Here is a 24,965-nt window from a genome sequence, read left to right on the forward strand (position 1 = left end):
AAAGTCCTTAAGTATCCTTTTCTCCCTGGCAACCATGAGTTCATTTTCTGTCTGTGAGTCTCTTTCTGTTTTGTAAGTTCATCTGTATCCCTTCTTTTTAGATTCCACATATAAGCAATGTCATATGATGGTGTTTGAACACCTGGTCGCAGTGGTTTTGGGGTGCAGGGAGAGTGTAAGGGAGCTGACTCTTTCTGCCTGGATGCCCTTGTCACTGGAAGAAATATATACAGAAGATAGGGACAGCGCATCAGCCCTACTACATTCAAAGCTTTCTGCTCAAGTGAAAATGTAATAATACAGTTAGTGAAATAGAAGAAAATGTGGACCTTTCCAAAGCATTTTTGACACAAACCAACGTAGGAAATGGATACGTAAAAACCAAAGGTTTGATTTCAGGTAATAACTGTGAATGGTAATTTCATTTTCCTAAGAATAGTCTAATCATGTATCTCTTTTTAGTTTTTTTTTTTTAACTCTCTAAAAATTTTATTTTTAAGTTTGGATTTGTCACTTGAATAATTTTTTTTTTCTTGAAGATAACTTTCTACAGGTTTCCTGTGATTGAGATCTTACTTTTTTTAAAGTTAATTAATTTACTTTTTTATTGATGTGCACTACAGTCCATAGGGTTGCAAAGAGTTGGACATGATTGAAGCAACTTGGCACACACACATACTTATGAAAGTAACACATGTTTATGGTATATAAAATTTGAAAAATGCAAGAAACAAGAGAGACACATACCATCATTGATTTCAAGCTGCAGAGTTTACTGTGAGCATTTGTCATGATTTTGTCATGTATTACATTTATATTTGCAGAATGACCTGTTAGGTATAATCACATTTTGTCTTAAGCAACAGATATGTATGTAGGCATAAAATGCACATACATATATGAAAACATGTCTTCAGTAAAACTTGGATAAGGCTAAGCATACTGTGTGTTACCTCCTTTTTTCACCTGTTTTTTTTTTTTTTTGCATTATAATATACATAACTATTTTAATGCCATTGTATTTGGAAGTGAAATGTTTCATTTCTGTGAATGAGAAGTTCTTGAAGTCAACCATCTGGATTCTTCTCTGCAGGAAGAATGTTTCCTGAACCTGGAAGCTCCTATATCAAGGGTGTGTGGGTACGACACACCGTTCCCTCACATTTTTGAACCGTTCTACATCCCAGACAAGTGGAAGTGCTACGATGCCCTTCGAAAAATGATCAACTATTGACCGCGGGTAAGTCTGCCATGTGCTTTAAGGAAGCTAGTGAGCGCCCCTGACATTAATGTCCGGTTGACCAAGAAACAGCTGTCATCAGTGTGTGTCTTTTCATAAACGGCAACTTCCAGAACAAAGTATGGATTTCAGAAAAAAAAATTAACGTACGATACTATGTTTATGTTTAATAGAAACATATCGAGTCTATGTATTATCTGATTTCTAGAAAACAGATACATTCATGTTACCACTGAATAATTATGGGATGAACATGCCATCTGCCATGACTCTAAACACACCTTACCTTGTTTTTCCGACTTTTACCATCATTTCCATATATTTTTATCAGCAATTTAAACCATTCATGAATAGAGGTAATTTCTGTTATATAAAGATAACTTTAAGCACCATTCGTTTGGACCCCAGCTGTTTAAACTATATGGTGTAATCCATAGTATTCTGAAATTTGCCTTTATATTATTTTAAAAGATAGGTTTGTTGAGCAGGAAACCTATCTATTATGTATAAGGGAAACTGTAACTTAAAAAAAAGAGAGAGAGAAAAATCCAGTGCCACCACCGTTTCCAGAACCTTTCTTGGCTAGTGAATGTTTTAAAATGGGGGATAATGCGTGGTATTTATTCATTGTGATTTTCTAGGTCATGCTTTTCTGTTCCTCCAGTAGTGTTATTCTAGCAAAAAATGAAAACCCATTAAGGTAGTTTTCAGAGTTTTAATATAGAAGGTGCTATCAACAATATACTGATTTATTTGATCTCTAGCATTTTTGAAATGGTTAAAAATGTGTAGCTAGGGATTAAATGCTTTACATTTTAATATCTAGGTTGTCCAAATAATAATATTATTAATACATTTTGAAGAGCCATCATCTTTGAAAGGAAAAGTGAGGATGGGCTTCATATAATAAAGCCCATATGTTTTAAGATTAGAAGATACTATGATTCTTAAACTCTGTGTGTGGGTAGTAAATTGGCTCACCTCAAACCAGAGAAGGAGATACCTTTCCATTTAGGCATATAGAGGAAGTAATGCCTTCTCTGCCACCGGGATCCCCACCATTTTTTGTAGTTCTATTCTGAGGATCCTGGAGAAGGGAATGGCTACCCGCTCTAGTATTCTTGCCTGGAGAATCCCATGGACAGAGGAGCCCGGCGGGCTACAGTCCATGGGGTCACAAAGAGTTGGACACGACTGAGCAACTAACACATTCTGAGGATACTGTCATAGGTGTTAGTAGGGCGAGGAGTTTCCATGCCGCGGAATTCTCTCAGACGTGCAGAGGTAGACGGTGGACGCTGCATTTCTGATGTCCTCTTAACGTCTGTGAGCACACCCGGCGCCAACAATCTCGCTCAGGTCTGGTTGGAGGACTTCCTCACTTTTATGTGCATCTTGTTCCTTCTGTGGACCATCCATTAGGGACAGTCCAGGTAATAATGTGCAGCTCTGTGCCTTGTTGGTATTTTTAAAGTGATATTTAGATGCTGATTTTAAATTTGAGTATGTGTTTCTTTTTAAACCTAAAAAAAAAGTTTAGACCTTTCATGAAATTATGAAAAGACTGTTCTTCTATGCTAAAAATTTAAAGTGCCCTTAAAGAAAGTAGTCATGTAATTGAGAAAATCTGTGTTTAATTCACGGTGGCCAGAATGTCTATAATTGTTATTGATTTCTTTTGCAGAAAAACTGGAAGATTATGACTAGATATGGAAATATTTTTTCTGAATTTTTTATATTCCTTCTTCTTGAAAATAGAGTTTTTATGAAATGAACCGACTTGGATATTGGCTGAAAAATCATGAATTAATTAATGTATTCACACATATGAATTGATCATTTCCATTGAGTGTTTCAGATTCATTTTGAAAAACTGTGCCCATGGTAGGCTTATAAATTTCATTCAATTATGTCTGTAAATACTGGATGTAGGACACTATTCAATAAAGCAAAAATCAGATTGTCTTCAGCGTGTGTCTTTTTTTTCTATTTAGTTAAAAAACTCTTGTGGAAGACTGAAAGAGTCCTAGTAACTTGTTAATTAAATCTGAATGAAAGTGAAATGTTCAGAAATGTTGATTTTTTCAACTTCACTGTATTTGGTTTCGTTCTTTATGGCTAAGATGGTTGTATGTTGGCAAAACTTCTGGAATGTTTTTCCTTTTCTTCCGTCTCATTCCAACAAGGTGGTGTAGTAAGGGGAACGCACTTTTTCTCCTGCGCCTAGCGAGGCAGGATCGTCCTTGCTGCCTCGCTTCCTTTCTCGGGAGATGGACGTCAGATGGACGTCCTCAGCCTGTCTTTTGTTACAAAATCACCAGGCTTTTGTTTCCTTTTGGTTTTGGCCCTGATGTTGCAAAGCAAATATGTTTTTCCACGGCCTTTATATTGTGATGCAGCTAAGAACAACATTAACAGCTACGGAAGGAGGAAGCCTCCTAGCTGAGGGCTTTCTCAGGGCCCCTTGTTTCCGTCTGTATCTTTCCTGCCCTTCACCATAGTTCAGAGGGGCCTCACAGCAGCGTCAGGGACCCCTTTGCAGAGCCCTCACCCCCAGCCCTGTCCCCGAAGGGCTGCCTTCCCTCCCATTTACCCCAGAAGAGCTGCTCCTCACCAGTTCCAGTGGAAAGATCCCTGCCTTCCTCCTCCAAAAAGCAGAGAAATAACATCGAATAATGTTTTCCCTACTCTATGAACACTGGAAAAAAATGGACTTTTTTCTTATGATTGAAAATGTATATGTTACTTTAAAACTGAAATTTAAAAGTTGTGTTCTGTTTATTTTTATCAAATATTTGGAGGAGGATATGGAAAGTGATATTTGCAGACTGCCAGAAACTTGGAGGAAAGTAAAGGCACATTGGAACAGATTCTAGAGAGCAGGGGCTAAAATAAAGAAGCAAAGCATTTGTTAGGGGTGAAAATAAGGCCCTGTCCTTGGTTTAAAAGTAGAAATACCTGTACAGTATAAGACAGGAAAAGATGTACTAGACAGTGAGAAGTTTGGAAGATTTAGGGAATCCATTTGACTTACAGTTCAGGACATTCTGAGTTGAAGGCGCCAAAGTTCGGTATGAACCTTGGCTTTGTCCCTTCACTCTCCACTGAGTCTCTGAGCTTCTTTGCAGGGAGCTTTGTGCTCACGTGGCCAGTCCAGCAGAACAGAGAATGTGAGCTGGTCATCCACGTCTTGGCCGATAATGTTCTTTTTAAGAACATCTTTTAGTTGCACTTATTCTTTTAGTTGATATTATTTATGATTTCAGTTGAAGTTACTTGTTTTATTGCCATTGGTATCCTTTTTAATACTATTTTTAAAATTCATTTGTTATTGTAAGAATTTTCCCTTAGCTATTTTAAAATTATTTTCTTTGACTCTGCTTCCCTCCTCCAGTTAGCCCTGCAGTGCCCGCCAGTAAATGACCCCTTCTCTCCAAAATAAACAGCTTACAGTTCATGTTAAACTCAGTATATAGCATGTGGCATCTTCATAATTATCTTAAATACACTTTTTTTTTAACATGAAACAAACTGTTCCATATTGTAAGAATAAGAAAATAGAAGTGGGAAGACACTAAAAAGAACTCCGCATTACTCCCAGCTTCAGGATAAAGCCTGCTCCATGTGACCACATGAATGTACAGTCAGTGTAATCTTCTGTAGTTCCAGTTACCCAGTTCCTTCAGGGCTTCCCAGTGACTCAGTGGTAAAAGAACCTGCCTGCAATGCAAGAGATCTGGGTTTGATCCCTGGGTCAGGAAGATCCTGTGGGGAAGGAAATGGCTACCTAGGTGAGTATTCTTGCTTAGAGAATCCCCATGGATAGAAGAGCCTGGTAGGCTACCGTCCATGGGGTCGCTTTGGTAGGCTACCGTCCATGGGGTCGCAGAGTTGGACACGACTGAGCAACTAACACTTTAGGAAAAAAAAAATACCACATTCATGTTCTATACAATCGATAGATGTCATCCAAGCTAAATAAACATTAGGGGGAGAAAATGACACATAGGAGCAAGACAGTGACATCATTTCAGTGCCTAAAATTTAAGTCACGGAAGCTAAAATCGCTTGTGGGAGCCTGTGAAGATGTCCCACGGGGCATCCACACTCAGTCTCGTGAAGCCTCCTTCCCGTCAGCCTGCCCGTGTTGGGCTCGTGTGGCTTCTGGCTGCTTGGCCTCCCCGCCCTCACTTCTAGTAACAGCACTGCTGTTTGTTTAAAGAACTCCCTCTCCCAAGGCATGTGGCTCAGGGGGGGGCTGCCAATCCCAGGGCATCCAGACCAGCCACAGAGATGGCCCCGGCCCAGGCTCGCTAGGTACCACAGATCAGAAAGTCGGCTTACTCATGCAAAAGCACAGCTTAATGAATCTCGGCCTAACCTTGTCAACGAAGCTAAATTCTAAGTTCTCCCCCTTTAACCTGCTCCTTGTACACTAGGGATAGAATCGGTACGTGTACACCCAGGTAGGCACACAGCCCTGCCTTAGCAGAGATGCTTGGCTGATGGGGTGAGGAACATGACCTCAAAGCACCAAATTGGAATTTCTAGAGAAACGTGAGGTTTGGAGGCTCTGATATGTTTTCTTAGGCCATTGAATTTGGAAAGTAATAGGAAACATTCATATGGGGGAAAAAATTTGGAAACCCTGACACCTGATGTGAAAGTGAAAGTCACTCAGTTGTGTCCGACTCTTTGCGACCAAATAGACTGTGGAGTCCATGGGATTCTCCAGGCCAGAATACTGGAGTGGGTAGCCGTTCCCTTCTCCAGGGGATCTTTCCAACCCAGGAATCGAACCCAGGTCTCCCATATTGCAGACAGATTCTTTTACCAGCTGAGCCACAAGGGAAGACACCTGATACCTCCTTGAATGTGGTAATTAAAGATATTTGCCAGGATAATAAGAAATAAAATTAGGACAAGAATGAGGAAGTCATAGGTGGAAAAGACTAGAAGTGAAAATGGAAACAAGCTAGATGAAAAGATATAAATCAATAATTGTCATAAGTAAACCTTTTTTTTTTTTTTTTCTTGGCTGAGCCACATGACGTGTGGGATTTTTGTTTCCCAGTCAGGGATTGAACATGGGCCCTTAGTAGTGAGGCTGCAGAGCTTAACCACTGGACTTCCAGGGAATTCCCATAAACACACTTTTTATGGGTAGCAAACGTCCTATATTTGACAAAAGGAATATATCACAGTGAAAATATAACAGTTAACATTCTTTACATTCTAAATGCATACTATTAAAATAGCTTATAAATGGAAAGGCTGTGAACAAAATGATTGTAGAAGGCTTTGTCACTCTGCTTTCAATTTGATAGGTGAGGTAGACAAGAAGAAATAAACGGTTAAGTCAATAGAAATATATTTTATACATTGTATCTTCAAAAACAGAGAATAGATTGCCTTTTAACCTATAAACAGCAGTTTAAAAAATTGACCATATACTGTATTAAGGCACAAAGAAAAATAAAAGTAAGTTCCTTAAAAAAAAAAAGATCCAAGGTACCACATCCCACTGAGAAATAAAAAAGCACCTAGCCAAGTAACTGTGGAACCAAGAAGGAAAACAATTACAGCATAATTAGAACATAAGATCACTGATGTATTTCAGCCAGAATTTCACTTAGTGGTAAATTCATAAACTTTAAATCTTCAAAAAAAAAATAACTGAAAATACAGGGATGAAGAATAAAGACGCACAAGACGAAGAAAAGAATAATAAGGTTAAAAGCAGAACATTCCAAATGAGAAAAATAAAACCATAAATTTTTTTTTTTTTGGCAAAAATGAAAGTTTTTCTTTCATTTTTTAATGTCTATTTCCTACAAAGATGGACGTTTTTATGTATTCTCCAGTGGCACTAGTGGTAAAGAACCTGCCTGCCAGTGCAGGAGCCACAAGAAACATGGGTTTGATCCCTGGGTCTGGAAGATCCGCTAGAGGAGGGCATGGCAACCCACTCCAGTATTTTTGCCTGGAGAATCCCATGGGCAAAGGAGTCGGGTGGGCTACAGTCCATAGGGCTGCAAAGAGTCGGATATTACTGAACCAACTGAACGTGCAGGCATGCACTAATGAAAGAAAATAAAGGCTACATAATGGCTGTTCCTATATCAGTTAATAATTCCCAGGGTCCTTTGTTTGAGGATAGGAAAAAATTTGGCCAAACCTAGTTGTTTATCCAAAGTATTGATAAGCAAAGATCTTTGTATTACAATATTTTATTCGATCATTGTAATAAAATAATTATTAAGGTCTTGTTTTCCTAAGTCCTTCAGTTTCTTGCTGCAGCCTACTTGGCTACTATAAATATTATGTTAACTATGGATTTTCATAAGATACAGTGACTGTTGTCAAAGAACTTTCAATCAGTCAGTCTAAGAAAGAACTGGAAATTTTTATTCAAGTCAAATTTGAGGATTATAAACCGGGAAGAGCATCTCAGAAATCTCTGAGAACTGTTCTGGGGGTGATTCCCTGGTGACTCAGATGGTAAAGAATCTGCCTGCAATGCAGGAGGCCTGGGTTCGATCCCTGGGTCGGGAAGATCCCCTGGAGAAGGGACTGGCAACCCACTCCAGTATTCTTGAATGGAACATCCCATGGACAGACGAGACTGGTGGGCTACAGTCCATGGGGTCAAAAAGAGTCTTAACTGTTCTGCCCATTAGAAGTCAAGGCACAGTTGTACCAGTTTTTTGAGGCAAAGGGCTGTACATTAAATGATGTATTGTTGAAAGGTACACAGATCAGATCTAAGTGTCATTATGGCCCCTTACAATACCAAGAAGGAATGCTGTCTTTAAGACACTGTCCTAGGGACTTCACCAGTGGTCTGCCTTGTAAGAACCTGCCTTGTAGTGCAGGGGGTGGGCATTCCATCCTTGGTTGGGAAATTAAGGTCCCAGACGCAGAGCTACTGAGCCCTGGGTGCACCACAACTAGAGAGTCTGAGCACCACAGTAAAGGTCCTAAGGGCCGCAGTTAAGACCTGACACAGCCTAATAAGTAATTTTTTTTTTTTTTAAGTTGTCTTGTTGATGCTAGGAGAATTTTGCTCTTTATGGTTGAGCAACATTTCTCCCAATGGGAAAGGTTTGGTTGATTCAAAACGCAGATTAACAATGCACAGTGGAGGAAGAAAGGTCAAAGGGCAGAGAACATTTTTGTGTTTAAACTTTTCTTGTCTTGCCATACAATATGAATTTTGTTTCATGTTATAATGAATTAGAATAATTCTTAAAAAAATTTTTTTTGATCGTTTGCAACATCTACCTAATTATTATCCTGGGGGTTTCCCCCTTGCATTCCCAATTTTTTAAAGTTGAAGTATAGTTGAATTACAATGTTTTATTAATTTCTGCTATAAAGTGATTCAGTTATATGTGTGTGTGTGTGCATGTGCATGCTAAGAGCTTTAGTTGTGTCTGACCCTTTGCGACCCCATGGACTATCGTCCACTCTGCCCCTCTGTCCATGGGATTCTCCAGGCAAAGATACTGAAGTGGGTTGCCATTTCCTCCTGCTATATATATATGTGTGTGTATATACATATATATATGTATATATATACATTTTAATATATACATTCTTTTTCATATTCTTTTTCATTGTGGTTTCTCATAAGATTCGATATAGTTCCCTGTGCTATGTACAGTAGGACTTTGTTATATATCCATTCTAAATATAAAAGCTTACATCTGCTAACCCCAAGCTCCCACTTCACCCCACCTCCAACACCCTCCCCAGCGGCAACCACAAGCCTGCTCTCTATGTCCATGAGTCTGTTTCTCTTTTGTAGATAGGTTCATTTGTGTCATAATTAGATTCCACATGTTTTACTGGTTCCACAAGGCTTTGGTGTGTTTATTGCAATTCTGCAATGCCTGGCGGGGTCCTGGTCTACAGAGGCTCTCAATGTGCTGCTGAACAAACCAATGAAAGGAAGTGCAGCTCTATGCCTGAATCAGACCTATACCTGAAAAGCACTTAGGTGAAGCTCTCTTTGAGAAGTGTAGACATTTAAAGTAGTACATTGATAGTGTTTGATGTTTTATACCGATTGATATTCCAGACCATCAGAGACATAGGGTTATGTGTCTTTTCTTAAGGCATTTTAGGAATAGAAGCTATCTTTCCTGTAGGGCTTGACCTCAAAAGTCCCCAAGAGATGAGTATTGTTTCTATACTTTTAGGTCCATTTCTTCAGCTAGATTTCAAAACTGTGCATTTTTTAAGGGGCTCTAAGATAATATTGTATATTAAAATGTATCTGTGAATGGACAAACCAGAATAGAATGCTCATTCAAAACTGTTCCTTTGAGGGTGATGAGATTTTATTCATCTCTGTTCTTGCAGTCACAAATAGAGAAACAGCCTGGTTCAGAGTTATTGTCCTAATGGCCCCATCTGTGCTGTTCCCCTTTCTGGTTGGTCTGCAGACTCAGAACTGGACCAAGGGCAGGACACCATCTCCTCGGCCACAATGACTGGTGGAGGAAGATGACCCAAACCAACCAATCCAAGCCCTTTTCAGGGTTTTTCAAACAAGCAAACAGATCTGGGATGATATTATTCTGGAAGGACCTACGGTTGCCTTCCTTGTGGAGGAAGGCCATGTTTATCTGAGGAAGAAAGGAACCAATGTGCCAAGCAAAGATGCTCTACAAGATGGGGTCAGTCATGCCCCTGGCTGATCGACCAGCTCCACTGTTGCCGTGCACAGCCTCAGCTCCCTTTCACTCTGTGAGGAACCACCCCAGGATCCGTCCACTTATTTTGTTCTGCGTCCTCTCCGTTGCTTGCAAGTAGAAACATCCTAATTCAGTCATTCTAATGCTTTGGAATACATTCTGTTTGAAAGAAGAAAGTCCACATGTTTTTAATACAGTATACTTGGGGAAAACCTTCCATCCTTGGGACTAGTCTGTGTGTGTATCATCCTTGATTTTTTTCTTATCTACAACATGCAAATTAGATGCAGATATTGTTGTATTAAAATAAAATATCTTAGCCATAAAATAAATGAATTCAGGCTTCCAGCCTGAAAGTTGAACACTGGTAACCTTCCCTTAGGCCAAGAAAACCAGCAGTTCCAGAGCATCTGTCTTTGGGAAGCTTTACTTTTTGGAGACTTATTCATATAAAATTCTTTACTGAAGTCATGAGACCTTAGAACTGTTTTTAAATGTATCCAGATAGCCCCAAACAGCCCTTGAGAGTTTTCTTTTTCAAAGAGGTTTAATATGCTTGTGGTCATTCGAATAGCCAATGTTTCTCTCAGAATACTTTATCTAAATTCCCCATATTTTCCTCCTCCCATTGAATCACGTGTTTACTTTCACCCTATTTCATCTTTTATGTGAAATGTTTCAAGGCAGGCAGAGGATAAACGTATTGTGACTGTTCGAGTACCTTTCACCAAATGTGAAGATTGCAAAGCACAATTCATCTTCCCTAAGACTACCCTAACCAGAGGAAAAATTAACATTAATGGCAGCAGTGGTTTTCTTTCTTTTTCTTTTTTTAGTTCTATTCAACTGCTAGACAGCCTCCTAAAGGTTTCCCTAATTATTCGGGGGAATTGCTGGAGGGTTGCTTGAGCCACCCTGTGGTGTCCGCAGTTCTCTGGCTGCAGGTCTCTGATGAGGTGTCTGTTCCTGGCAGCTACGGAAGGCGGCGCAGGGCTGCGGCTGTGACAGGGGCCACCTGCAGCTGACACTCGCTCCCCTGAAGCCCTCAGAGGCCCCTCCCCAGGGACGAGGTGTAGTGTGGATGCTGAGGCTGCTGTTCATCTTCGGGCCCCTAGAACAGAGATGGCACTCTGTGTTCTTCCTGGGAGCAGGAAAATCTCATCTCCCATTGAGATACATGGATCCCAGAAGAGTGCAGCCATGTGCCCCCAACAGCTCATGGATATTCGGTGAAACAGGCCATGTGCTGTTCACCAGCTGTTGTACTTGGAGGCTCTGTCCCTCTCGGGAGCTCAAGCATTTTTGGTCCATTCTGGGTTCCCAAGCTTCTTCTTCTTTGAAACCAGGCTCCTCTGCAAGAATCCTCTTTCCTCTTGTACAGGGAAACCATTGACCAACTTGCCCTCCTATCCTGCAGACCCATCGAAGTCAGGGCAGTGTACTTTAGTCCTAATTTGGTTTACTCTTCAAGGAAGGATCTCCTGTCTCAGATTTATTTGTTCTTGTTGCGTGCATAGTAACAATTTTCATAGAGATTATGAGAAAAATTGCTTGGAAAATGGAATAACAGTGGTTGGTGATTTATGGTATATCTGTATGATTAGGTACAATATAGAATTTGCAAGTAATGACTATGAAGATTATGTAGCAACATGGAAGCATGCTCAATATATACTTTTAAATGGAAAACTCAGGATGTGGAATTGTATGTTTATTATAATTACAACTATTATTTCATATGATTATGACCGTTATTACTTATGATTTTTCTTGTGTAGGACTAGTTAGAGACTATAACAGCAGTGTTAGAATGAGGGCCATGAGTTATATCATAATAAAAAGGTATTTTTTACCATGTTGGTTATGCAAAGTAATAAAGGTACTGAATACATACTTTACTAAACTGTTGGCAAGTATTAAGCATACTTGTGTGTGTTTAGTTGCTCAAGACATATGAGTTATTGCTTTTTTATGAGTTGTATTGTGTTCTCTGAATTGTTTCCTCTGGTTTCCATTCTTCTACTTTTTTGGGTTTCTCTCTTTTGTCTTATGTATGGCGATTCCCGTTGATATTTCTTAAGACTGAGCATCCGAAGCCAACTTGGATTGTGATGGATACCTGCAATGGAATATTATTCAACCATAAAAATGAACAAAATTCAGATACACATGGCAACAGGGGTGAGCTTTCAAAACGTGCTGCATAAGAGACTGTGGACACAAAGGGGGATGTGTGATTTTGTTTATATTAAGGATCCAGAATAAGTAAACCCATGGAGATGGAGTGCAGCTCAGTGGTTGCCAGGGGCTGGGAGGAGGAGTGAATGGGAAGAAAGTGCTTGATGAGTACAGGTAAGGGGACTGTCTTTGGAGTGATGAACACGTTGTGGGAGTAAGTAGAAGAAGAGGGTTTGTGTTGCCACCAGATTATTTTGATGCAGTTCATTTTGTTTCGTGACTATCACATCAATAAATTACTTTTTTAAAGCTGACGGGAGAGTTGTGTATGTGTGTGTGGCAAGATGAGCAGTGGCCTTCATTTCCAGATGATTAGTCCGCTGCTTCGGCCACCTGATGCAAAGAGCCGACTCATTGGAAAAGACCCTGGTGCTGGGAAAGATTGAAGGCAGGAGAAGGGGACGACAGAGGATGAGATGGTTAGATGGCATCACCAACTCAATGGACATGAGTTTGAGCAAGCTCCAGGGGTTGGTGATGGACAGAGAAGCCTGGTGTACTGCAGTTCGTGGGGTCGCAAAGAGACAGACATGACTTAGTGACTGAACAATAACAAAGGCAGGTAGTCCCCCACTTTGAGAGCACCCCAACATTGTTGGCACAGGAAAGGGTGTCCTCTGGGGCTGTATCCCAGAAAACGTCCTAATCTCCCGCCTAGAGGGTGACAGCCTAGTTCATTAAGCACCACTTGGACGTGGGGTCTGGATGTCCCATTCAATTCCGTGTTTTCTACCTTGGGCATCATTCCATTCTTACTCTGGACCACATTTTCCTGATCCCAGAGGCTGTCTCTCTCAACCTGTCCAGAGGATAACCCCTGGTTTCCACAGGGCAGGCAGACACCCAGTTCTCTTTGTAGGGGTGAAGGAAGGGAATGCCTCCAGGTTCTCCCCTGGCCTCACCTCTGCTGTGGACCACACCAAGACCCTCCAAGGGCAGCCTCTTTCAGTGACTGGTCCTGCTTTCCATTGTCTTTCCCATTCTGGGTTGAGGCTTCCTTAGTTGCTCAGTCATGTCCAACTCTTTGCAACCCCATGGACTATAGAGTTTATGGAATTCTCCGGGCCAGAATACTGGAGTGGGTAGCTGTTCCCCTTCTCCAAGGGATCTTCCCAGCCCAGGCATTGAATCCAGGTCTCCCATATTGAGGTGGATTCTTTACCAGCTGAACCAACAGGGAATCCTAAGAAGACTGGAGTGGGGAGCCTATCCCTTCTCCAGTGGATCTTCCTGACCCAGGAATCGAACTGGGGTCTCCTGCATTGCAGGCGGATTCTTTACCAGCTGAGCTAGCAGGGAAGCTCTTCTTGGAGGCAGCACCTCTTATTTCATTCTTCTGACCTTACACTCTTCTCCCCTCTCCTGTTGTTTTTTTTTTTTTTTTTTTTTTTGTCCTTGGGGCTTATACTTTATAAAAACATTTTCTTCATTATCATGGTAATGCCCTCTCAGAAAGGAGAGGTGAAAAACCTGTTTGTTGTTCAATAAGCTGGTTTAACTCGTACCTTTTTTTTTTTTTGTAAAACTTTTCAGGGGAAATTTTACCTAAGAATGAAAAGAATGGTCAGCTCAGAAGTAGACTGGGTTCTCAGCCAAGTTAATGATTTGCTGACCTTTTCTTATGATTGTTTTTACTGTTAAAGTGATCATGGAAAGTGGTAAGAAGTGGCAGGATACAGAAAGGCCCACGTTTATTAAATGCCACTTTTGTGCCAAGAGAACAGCATGATACCTCCTCAGGCTTCAGGTGAAAATTACAGAGATTAAGCTAATGTTTTCCCATCTTGGGTGATTGTTCCTGCAAAGTATCAATTCTCATAACTCTCTTTGATGTAGGTGAAAATTAAATAAGGAAATGTCTGCTGAGGCCCAGAACCTCAGCCCATGCCTCCAGGACAGGCTTCTCACATGCCATTGCCATTGATCTGTTTATGCCTTTGACCACCCCCAGCCTCCAGCAGGAAGAAATCCTGCCTTAGTTATCATCACGCACAGAGCAGCCCAATGAATAATTGTACGATATACTTGGCACTCCTGCTTATAGGAGCAATTTAAATGGAAGAAAATAAGTTGGTAAATGTAATGTAGTCTTAGAACTTCTTATCAGCTGTGACAAACACTAAAAGCTGGATAGTCACAGGTCACTAGTGGCCCTAGTTGTACTCTTGAGAAATCCGCTGCTACATGTGTGTTTCATTGCAGGGACGATCTACTCATATTAATTTATGCAAAGCAGAATTTGTACTAAGAAATCTAATTGCAGGAGAACTCCAGGACTTAGAAGAATTAGAAAATTACACACATTTTAAAATAATTCCCCTCCTTTCTCTCTATCTTTCGCTAGAGACTTTGGGTATTTCCTCCCTGCCACTTGCCAGCTTCATTTTTTTTTTTTCTCTTTGTTGACTTCCCCAATTCACTCAGCACCTTATGCTTGGCTGCCTTAAAATGGCAGCCTCTACCTGGCTTTCTAGCTTGGCTTCACATAATTAATGCACTTGATATTTGTTCATTTTAATTCCAGGTTCCCAGGAGTAGCAATAATTGGGCCAGCTGGGGTCAGGTGTCTCCTGGTCAGCAGTGGGGACGGGTGTGCCCTGCCCGGCATAGAGGCCGGGGAAAGATGGCGTCTCCAGGAGAGTGTGCTTGACGGGTCCCTCTCTCTCTGAGGGAGATGATTGTTATTGTTGTCCTTGTTCCTGTTTCTTCCTAAGTATTTTATCCAGAACTTGGTGAATAAAGGTTAGGTGACAGGTGAATGGCAAGTTCTCCTTTAGAGGGGTGCCTGAGGGGTGGGGGTTCTTTCAAGCCCTATCTGGTGCTGCTTAGTGAGTGAACGTCTCTCAGTCGTGCCCCAGTCTTTGCGACCCCATGGACTATACAGTCCAAGGAATTCTCCAGGCCAGAATACTGGGGTGGGTAGCCTTTCCCTTCTCCAGGGGATCTTCCCAACCTGGGGATCGAACCCAGGCCTCCCGTGTTGCAGGCAGATTCTTTACCAGCTGAGCCACCCGGGACGCCTCTGGTGCTGCTTATCCTGTGATCAATAGGAGCACACACGCACAAGAAACAGTACTGGTTCTCTGCTTCAGCCAGATTTCTGAAAGGGTCATTCAGCTTCTAGCAGCTAATAAGGCATTGGCAACTAAAATTGAGGAAAACGGAGCCTCTGTTACACCAAGCTTTGGGAGCTTCACACGGACAGAGGGATTAGCAAGTTTCTGACTCTGTGACTCTCTAAATGCCATCTTGGCACACAGAGGTCACATGTTTTAGATATTTTTAGAAAACTTGAAGCATTTAAAAATTGAAATTAATTTTACAGCGTTGTGTTAGTTTTCAGGTGTATAGCAAAGTGGTTCCATTTTTTAATAGATAGGCATATTCTTTTTCAGATTCTTTTCCATTAGAGGTTATTAAAAGCTGTTGAGTAGAGCTCCAGGTGCTTTACAGTCCTTGTTGTTTATCTATTTTATATAAATGTACAAATTAATCCCAAACTTCCACTTTAACCCTCCCCTACCATCCCCTTTGGTTAACTGTTTGTTTTCTGTGTCTGTGAGTCGACTTCTGGTTTTTAAATAAGTTCATTTATATCATTTTTAAAGGTCTTACATATAAGTGATACTTGTCTCTGACTTGCTTCACTTACTATGATAATCTCTAGCTCCATCTATGTTGCTGTGAATGACATTTCATTCTTTTTATGACTGAGTAATAGTCTATTGTGTATAAAAATAAACCACATCATCTTTATCCATTCATCTATCAATGGACATTGAGGTTGCTTTCATGTCTTGATTATGGTAAATAGTGCTGCTATGAACATTGTGTGCATGTATCTTTTAAAATTAGTTTTCTCTGCGTGTATACTCCAAAGTGAGATTGCTGCATGATATGACAATTTTTAGTTTTTGAAAGAGACTCCATATTGTTCTCTATAGTGGCCGCACCAATTTACATTTTCACTGACAATATAGGAGGGTTCTGTTTTATCCAGGCCTCTCCATAATTTATTTTTTGTGGACTTTTTGATCATGGCCTTTCTGAGTGGTGTGAGGCGCATACACTATAGATTGGAAACGGGACTAGAATAGGAGGTAGATTCTGAGAGAGAGTCAGGCACCTGGCATGTTGGCGAGCTGGAGAGCTGGTGCAAGGAGGAAAGGTCACCTTTTGTGAAGAAGTAGTGGTCCTGAATAGTGCATAATTAAGACAATGTACAACGTGAAGAATATAGTCCAGAGCTATATAATATCTTTGCGTGGTGACATATAAAAAAAGTGGTTATTTATTTCAGTTCAGTCCAGTCACTCAATCATATCTGACTCTTTGCAACCCCATGAACCGCAGCATGCCAGGCCTCCCTGTCCATCACCAACTCCCAGAGTTTACTCAAACCCATGTCCATTGAGTCAGTGATGCCATCCAACCATCTCATCCTCTGTCATCCCCTTCTTCTCCTGCCCTCAATCTTTCCCAGCATCAGGGTCTTTTCCAGTGAGTCAGCTCTTCGCATCAGGTGGCCAAAGTATTGGAGTTTCATCTTCAACATCAGTCCTTCCAGTGAACACCCAGGACTGATCACCTTTAGGATGGACTGGTTGGATCTCCTTGCAGTCCAAGGGACTCTCAAGAGTTTTCTCCAATGCCATAGTTCAGAAGCATCAATTCTTCGGCACTCAGCTTTCTTTATAGTCCAACTCTCACATCCATATATGACTACTGGAAAACTATAGCCTTGACTAGACGGACCTTTGTTGACAAAGTAATGTCTCTGTTGTTGAATATGCTGTCTAGGTTGCTCATAACTTTTCTTCCAAGGAGTAAGTGTCTTTTAATTTCATGGCTGCAATCACCATCTGCAGTGATATTGGAGCCCAGAAAAATAAAGTCAGCCACTGTTTCCACTGTTTCCCCATCTATTTCCCATAAAGTGATGGGACCAGATGCCATGATCTTCGTTTTCTGAATGTTGAGCTTTAAGCCAACTTTTTCACTCTCCTCTTTCACTTTCATCAAGAGGCTCTTTAGGTCTTCTTCACTTTCTGCCATAAGGGTGGTGTCATCTGCAAATCTGAGGTTATTGATATTTCTCCCAGCAGTCTTGATTCCAGCTTGTGCTTCCTCTAGCCCAGCGTTTCTCATGATGTACTCTGCATATAAGTTAAATAAGTAGGGTGAGAATATACAGCCTTGATGTACTCCTTTTCCTATTTGGAACCAGTCTGTTGTTCCATGTCCAGTTCTAATTGTTGCTTCCTGACCTGCATACAGATTTCTCAAGAGGCAGGTCAGGTGGTCTGGTATTCCCATCGTTTTAAGAATTTTCCACAGTTTATTGTGATCCACACAGTCAAAGGCTTTGGCATAGTCAAACCAAAGCCTTTGGTTATTTATTTACTGTATCATTACTTAGATTGTACTCTGTGTGCTAGAATGTCTGTGAAAAATGATGATTAATTGCAAGAATAGGTATGACTGAAATAGGAAGCCTGTCTGGGCTCTGAAGCAGCACTAGGAAACTGACTTCCTATTTCTTCTTTGTGATGGTCAGTTTAATTCTTCCTTTCATGCTCTCTTATTTCTTCTCTTACCTTCAGTCCTTCAGATCAGGGAAATCTGATTTCATTTTTACTCAAACTGAAATCTTGAGCCCCCCATTCTTCAGTTTCCTATAGCCAGGATTGAAGTGGTTTTATAGAAGGTACATCAATGCTTTCCTCCAAAAGGGGTCATAAGAGGTCAGGGTATGTGATAGGCATCATAGTGCTTACTGAGTTCCCTGTGTAATCAAAGGTTGATATCATTGATTTTTCAGCCCTTCAACCAGCCAGTAAGCCTCCCACAGTCCCTCTCCTGGGGCTGGAATATAAAGGGGTTGCTATTGTAAATTCTCTGGGGATAAGGACAATGGAAGATTGTCATAGGACCTGCCAAATCTTGTATGGTGGGGACATGATCTCTTGGGATGCTCTTCTAGAGGACAAAAACTTTAGTAGACTCTGCAACCCAAAGGTGGAGCTAGTGGTAAAGAACCCTCCTGCAGAGGCAGGAAACATAAAAGAAGTGGGTTCCATCCCTGAGTGGGGAAGACCCCCTGAAGGAGGGCATGGCAACCCATTCCAATATTCTTGCCTGGAGAATCCCATGGACAGAGGAATCTGGCAGGCTGCAGTCAATGGGGTCACAAAGAGTTGGACACGACTGAAGTGACTTAGCATGAACGTACAGTGGGAGAGAGCAGGTAGATCGGATCACAGGCGAAACTTGATTTGAAAAATAAGGCGATCAAGTTGGCCTCACAGTGTTAAATGACACTTTTCTCAAAAAAAAAAAAAAAAGCCTGAAACTTTTCAAAATTGCAGTCTGCTTTAATTTTAAATGTAATAAATGTTGTTAACTTTCTCACTTGAAACGAAAGTTGCATTAACCAAAGATGTGCCTTTAGATGTAAGTTTAAATAAAGCACCTCTAAAGACGACTACAATTCTATGTAATTTTACATAATTAACTGTAGCTATTTTGTCATACTACAATTTTCCGCTTTGCTCCTTGTGTCTACAATTTTGATGTTCGTCATGGATTTGGATGGTTTATTTCAGTGCAAGCTTACCCACATTTGTAGGGTGCAGATGGTAATTACTCGCTACCCAAAACCAGACAAGATGCCCCAAGTTTTCAGTTTGATGACACTTGGAAAATTTTTAGCAAAGAAAATAATGACTGCTCTTCAAATCTGAGCACAAACATGAAGGCAAACCGTTGTTTCAAAAGGTTACTTTTATTTCAGCCTCTATTCTGCCTTTCCCACTTCTCTGGCTTTTCACTGGCGAGACATGATTGAGCACATTGACACGAGCCTTTCTCGAAAGGCTGAGACTACTATACCATGTCAAGGGCTAATATGGTTTTGATTACCAGAAATTATGTTTTCAAGAGCCTATCTTCGGGAAACATTTATTTTCTTGTCTCTTCAAATAAAAGATCATGCAGAATGTGAAATTCTGAAGTCTTCAGAGTCTTGGATGCAATTTTTTTCTCATTTTCTTTCCATCACACATGAAAATTAATATTTTGAATTTTCTATGCTTTGGGTGTAGAATATTCTTCATGGACTAATCTCTTTGAAGTTAGAAAAGCTGACCTCATTCTCTGAGCATTGTTGTACAAACTGTATTATTGCAAGGAGGCTGCAAAAGAAATGTAGGATCAAGTCCATGCCTTCCAGAACGTATAATCCAGAGGAGCAAAAGGAATACAACATTCTCTTATTAAAGTTTTCTTTTAAGAGGACTGTGTGTGTGTGTGTGTGTGTGTGTGTGTGTGTGTGTAACCACTTTGATGTACACCTAAAACTAACACAACATTGTAAATCGACTATACTTCAATGAAATTTTTTAAAAGATCCATCTGAAAATAAAAAACCTGACAAAATTTAATTAAGTGAAAATCGTTTCCTTCTAAAATAAATAAACTTGACTTTCTAAAACTCTGAGGAGGTCTGTAGGGTAAGGGAGTTAGAGAAGGCGAGGTTCAGAAAAAGAAGGAGATGGCATTTTACAGGAACAGATCACCTTTAATGAGGCGAGAAGGGGCAGTGGTCAGATTAGTGGGCTGCTGCCCTAAGTCAAGAAGAGAGTAGGTATATAAAGAAAACATATATATGCAGAGATGCATCGTTTTGAGGGGGTCTGTTTTTCCTCGTGATTACTTTTGATTAGTTAGCTTTCAACAACTGAGGTGAGGAATTCCTGAGACCGGCCGGAGACTGGGATCGGCTGGGAGCTGAACATTATCAATCTTAAGGTCCATTCCTTTCTTCAAGGGAGAAAGTTCTTTATAGAATGGTGGGGAGGACCTGGAGGGGAGTTTTAACTCCAAGCTATTTTGAGCCGTGTAGCTTTCCTTCAAGGTCTGCATAAAAATACTGAGATGAAGAGTACAAAGAGTATGTTAATATGGTAAAAATTCTGTAGGTGGTTGACATTTGGGGGACCCTGTGCGTGATAGATATGACTTCACAGAGAGCACTGGAGCTACTTTGGGGAACTCCCAGTGGCTGTTGGTTCTACCATTGACACACATTGGAGGCAGTGAGGTGAGAGTTCTGAAGAATTCATGAATACACCCTACCTTCCTTATGATGTTTGGAATGACTAAAAGCTGTACAACAGTGATATTATGCACCTTTTAAAATCTGAATGTGTATGAATCATGCGCACTTGGATTTAGAAAGTATTTATCACTGACATATCTTTTTTTTTTTTTTTTTCTGATGGGAACTCAAACATGCAGTGACCCAAACCTGACACTAACAGGACCAACTGAGGAAAGAAAGAACAAATAGCTAGCATCCTCAAGACACACTTCAACTAAGCAGGGATCTGAAATAGACTGCTGGCTTGCAGAGATGCACAGATAATTGAACTGGGCATTACTGTTGGGTCTGAAATGGGTATTTGATGGATAGGGGGATAAAGGAGCTCCAGGTCCTGTCTGTCTTGATGTGGGGTGGGGAGGTCCTGAGGCATGAAGTGGTGGAAGCGGGACATTTCTGCTCTCTGATAGTTCAAACTAATTTTCAGATGAGTATTATTCTACAAGAAGTAGAATCTCTGTGTTTCAAAAGTAAGTAGAACCTCTTTTCCTGCCCCTCCTTTCCCCCTCAAGCCTCTTTGTTACAGCCACTGACCCCACAATAGGTAAAGCCATCATTTGTCAGGAGGCTCAAACTCGGTGGCTCTCAACTGAGATTAAAACCCAAACTTGTTCACGCTGTGAAAACAGATGTGATAACAGGACCACGAGTTGGCAATTCAGAGAAAGATAGGTTGGCTCCTACTGTGGCTTTCCCTGTATAATCAATGAACCTGTTGAAAGCAAAGTTAGGGCCAGGAATTCGTTCTGAATGGGAAGCTATAATACGACACCCTTGGAAATATTTGAAAAGCAAATGATCTCACTACAACGCGTATTGGTCCTTCAGGTGTAATCATTCAAAGATGCCTGTGGTATGTGCAGTTTGTGTTTTTATTAGTACAGAGAGTGTTTCAGTTTTCTGCAAGCCAATTTCGGTCTCAAGGCCAATGCCATAAACTTGAACCTGGAATAATCAAAGCAGGAATTTCCCTGTTGTTTGGCCTTGAGCTCTACTCGTTAGCTGTTAATGAGGTAGAAGTTGTAGGGCCAAGTCCCATGTGGGCTGCTTGGCTTTATGTTGAAGGAAGCATCTTTCAAAGGCACAGATTGAATTCCCATCTCTAGGCAAACATCAGGCCGATTCCTATCGTGGGATACAATTTACTCCTGGGAAAGACTATGGATGTTGAGTTTACTGTAGCCCATACCTACCATTGGACTGCTGCTGCTGCTGCTAAGTTGCTTCAGTTGCGTCTGACTCTGTGCGACCCCATGGACGGCAGCCCACCAGGCTCCTCTGTCCCTGGGATTCTCCAGGCAAGAATACTGGAGTGGGTTGCCATTTCCTTCTCCACCACTGGACTAAAAGTACCAAATATGGCCTGCTGTCTAGAATAGCCCTGGTGCCTGTCCATAGGCATAGACAGCAGCATTTCCCTTTCATGGTGAGAGGAAAATCTAGCAAACAGAAAGGAATGGACCAAGTTACCTATGTATGAAAGTCCAATTTTCACTTATAAACCAATGTCCTGTTGACCTAAAAGTGATATTTTGTTCCACATAGAATTTTTTTTGCACAATGTTTTTGCTGTAGCCCACGTGTTCCGGGAATCAAACTCACTGAGAAGGACAATGCAGATAGTGGAGGGCAGTTTATTACACTGGCAGGCCCAAGGCAGAGTCTCCTCTTAGCCAAGGACCCCAACCACTTTTTGTGAAAACCGTGTATACCCAAAGAGTACGTGCCCAAAGCCACCTACCCAAAGCCTTAAGCCACCTCCACTTAAGCCTGGATAGTTAACAGTGGACAATTATCAATAGGCCTGTGGTCATACCCCAATAAGCATAATAGAATTTATGATTCTATTTGGTTACACAGATAATTAAAATATTCTTCAGGCAACAGAGAGTCTAGGTACAAGCCCTGGGGCTTTCCATCCGGGGGGGGGGGGTCTGGTTTTCCAGTTGGCATGTCATTTCCATAGATACTGGGCATATAGCTCAAAGTCCACAGCCTGGCCCAAGATGGAGTCCTGCTTTCAAGACGGAGCCTGTTCTGTTTCCTCTTTCATTTTCAGTGACATTCTTGGCTTTTAAATATCTTATTACGATAATCTCCCATTTCCCATTTCATAATATATTAGTGCTGCTGCTGCTGCTGCTGCTGCTGCTAAGTCACTTCATTCTGACTCTGTGTGACCCCATAGACGGCAGCCCACCAGGCTCCCCCGTCCCTGGGATTCTCCAGGCAAGAACACTGGAGTGGGTTGCCATTCATCTATAGAATGGGAATTATTTAAGTCAGTTTATCCATCCATCTGTTCATCCATCCAGCTTTCCCCCATCTACCTGTTCATGCAGCCTCTGTTCATCCAGCCATCCGTTTCAGTCCTCTGCCTATCCATCTATATAGGTTTCCAGTACACTTCTTTTTTTTTTAATTAATTTTTTTAAAATTTTTATTCTTACTTTATTTTACTTTACAATACTGTATTGGTTTTGCCATACATTGACATGAATCCACCATGGGTGTCCATGCGTTCCCGAACATGAACCCCCCTTTCTTCTTGAGGGTGTAGTTTATCCTTGCTGCACTCGTGTTCTCTTTGCTGACTCCTTAGTGTTTTGAAACTGGCTTCCAATCCAACTACTCTCCCCATGTTGCTCTCTGATAAATTACCAGATTAACCTCATGCCCCATGTCTGTTCTCAATCCCCAGCCCAGAGACAGAAGGGAAGGGAGGTGGACTGCAGAGGTGAGCCATCTTCCTTGATCTCTAGCCCTCTGCTGGCAGGAGGGCAGGCATGACAAGCCTTGTCCTACCCACTGCCAGCAAGAGAGCTGTTGCAGGGCTTGTATTTGAGCAAATGACCCAAAGCTCACTCTCTTTCTCAAACACATTTCCTTTTCCTTCCATGACTGATGATAATGATTCCTCTTCAACCTAATGACCGTCTCAGAGTCAGCTCCAAAATCTGTGGGGCTGAGTGCGAAATGGAAAGATGAGTTCCCTTGTTCAGAAAAGAGGGAAAAGTACTGTGAAAAATACTAAGAAAGCCTTTTCCTTTCTCATGATTTCTCTCTTCACTTGTGATGGTGTCTTTTAATTTGCTATTTAATGTCATTCTAAATAAAGAAAAATTAAAAATAAAAATTTTTAGTGTGAAATTTAACCATTCATCTTTATTTTCTATACCACCAATTTTATTTTATTTTATTTTTTAATTTTTATTTTGACTTTATTTTACTTTACAAGATTGTATTGGTTTTGCCATACATTGACATGAATCCACCACGGGTGTACATGAGTTCCCAAACATGAACCCCCCTCCCACCTCCCACCCCATATCATCTCTCTGGATCATCCCCGTGCACCAGCCCCAAGCATCCTACCAATTTTAAATGTAAATTTAAGAACATTTAGTTTATATGTAGAATCATTGAAATTGCACAGTTAGAATTTTTTAGCTGATACATGCGTATTCATTTCATTTTTTCCAGAAGAGTGGAATCACTGCGCAAAACAAACTGCTGTTGTTTTAAGTCCACTTATTGATATGCATGCATTCTATTGACACTCTACCACAGATGAGTAAGGAAGGACTGAGAGGCCAAGGAACTGTGGGTCACCTGATTGATCCCTTTCCGTCTGTGTCATTTTCAGTGCAAGCAATGGGCTAATACAGGGACGTAGCAAAAGTAAGAAAAGATATAAGAAGGTTTCATGGTAATCATGTTTCTCAGAAAGGCATCGATTTCTTTCAAGCCAGCAAATTCTGGTTTGAACAGAAATCATGGCCTCTTGGGGCTTTCAGTCTTCCTGCATGGCCCTCTTCCTCTGCTGAAGATCACCTGGTACTCACTTTCAGTCTTGCCAAACTCCCTTCTGCACATCTTGGGTACTGGAATTCTGTGTTGGGGGACAGCGTGGCATGCGATGGGAAGGCGAGGAGGGGTGAACGTGTACAGGGTGTGTATCCCTCTGCTATTCACATGCTCCATGCACCCATCCAGCTTCCCTTACAAAACAAGTTCAGAGATCAGATTATGAAGAATTTGGAGACTGTAGTATTACAGACTTTCACTAGACTTGGAGCCCTTGAGACAGCTCAAGTCACAGCCATGAAGCCGGCCCTAGACTCTCTGATTTCTCTCTTTCACCTGCCCACCTATAAGGGTCATGTGTAATCTGTCGTCATCTCCTCATTTATTTATTTGAAATATAGCTGCTTTTTATGTGTTGGTTTCTGCTGAACAGCAAAGTGAACCAGTCACACTTTATCAGTATATCAAGCTATACGTATATTGCCTCTTCCTTGGATTTCCTTCCCATTTGGGGCATCATCATCATCTTTTCTTTGTAGATTCTATTCACCCTTAGAGATTCAGTTTATACTACTGCCTCTGGTTCCCAGCTTTCCCCTAGGCTCTGAATATTCAAGTGCCAATTCATCCCAACACAAAACAGGTCTCAGATAAAAGCCACCATGTTCCTCCTAAAGCTGTTCCTTCCTGCTTCTGCTACTGAAACCAAAATTTTCAGTCACTTGGTTCTGAGTGTGCGCAGTGCTGATAATGCAGTGCCTGTTCAATACACACCAGTTTATTGTTTATTTTGAAAATCTGCTCCTAGTTACAAATT

At 41.1% G+C, this 24,965-nt stretch overlaps 1 protein-coding gene across 1 annotated transcript in view; it reads left to right on the top strand.

The window, feature by feature from the left end:
- Nucleotides 1–3,205, top strand: part of BCKDHB (branched chain keto acid dehydrogenase E1 subunit beta) — a 269,312-nt gene extending 266,107 nt beyond the window's left edge. Inside the window, exons 10-11 of the mRNA XM_027972306.2 lie at nucleotides 1,094–1,240; nucleotides 2,925–3,205. Coding sequence (XP_027828107.2) covers nucleotides 1,094–1,234 — 141 coding nt within the window. The 3' untranslated portion in view covers nucleotides 1,235–1,240; nucleotides 2,925–3,205. The remainder of the gene's footprint in view (nucleotides 1–1,093; nucleotides 1,241–2,924) is intronic.
- Nucleotides 3,206–24,965: the final 21,760 nt, after the last annotated feature.

Source organism: Ovis aries, chromosome 8, assembly GCF_016772045.2.
Source record: "Ovis aries strain OAR_USU_Benz2616 breed Rambouillet chromosome 8, ARS-UI_Ramb_v3.0, whole genome shotgun sequence".
In the NCBI taxonomy this organism is placed as follows: Eukaryota; Metazoa; Chordata; class Mammalia; order Artiodactyla; family Bovidae; genus Ovis; species Ovis aries.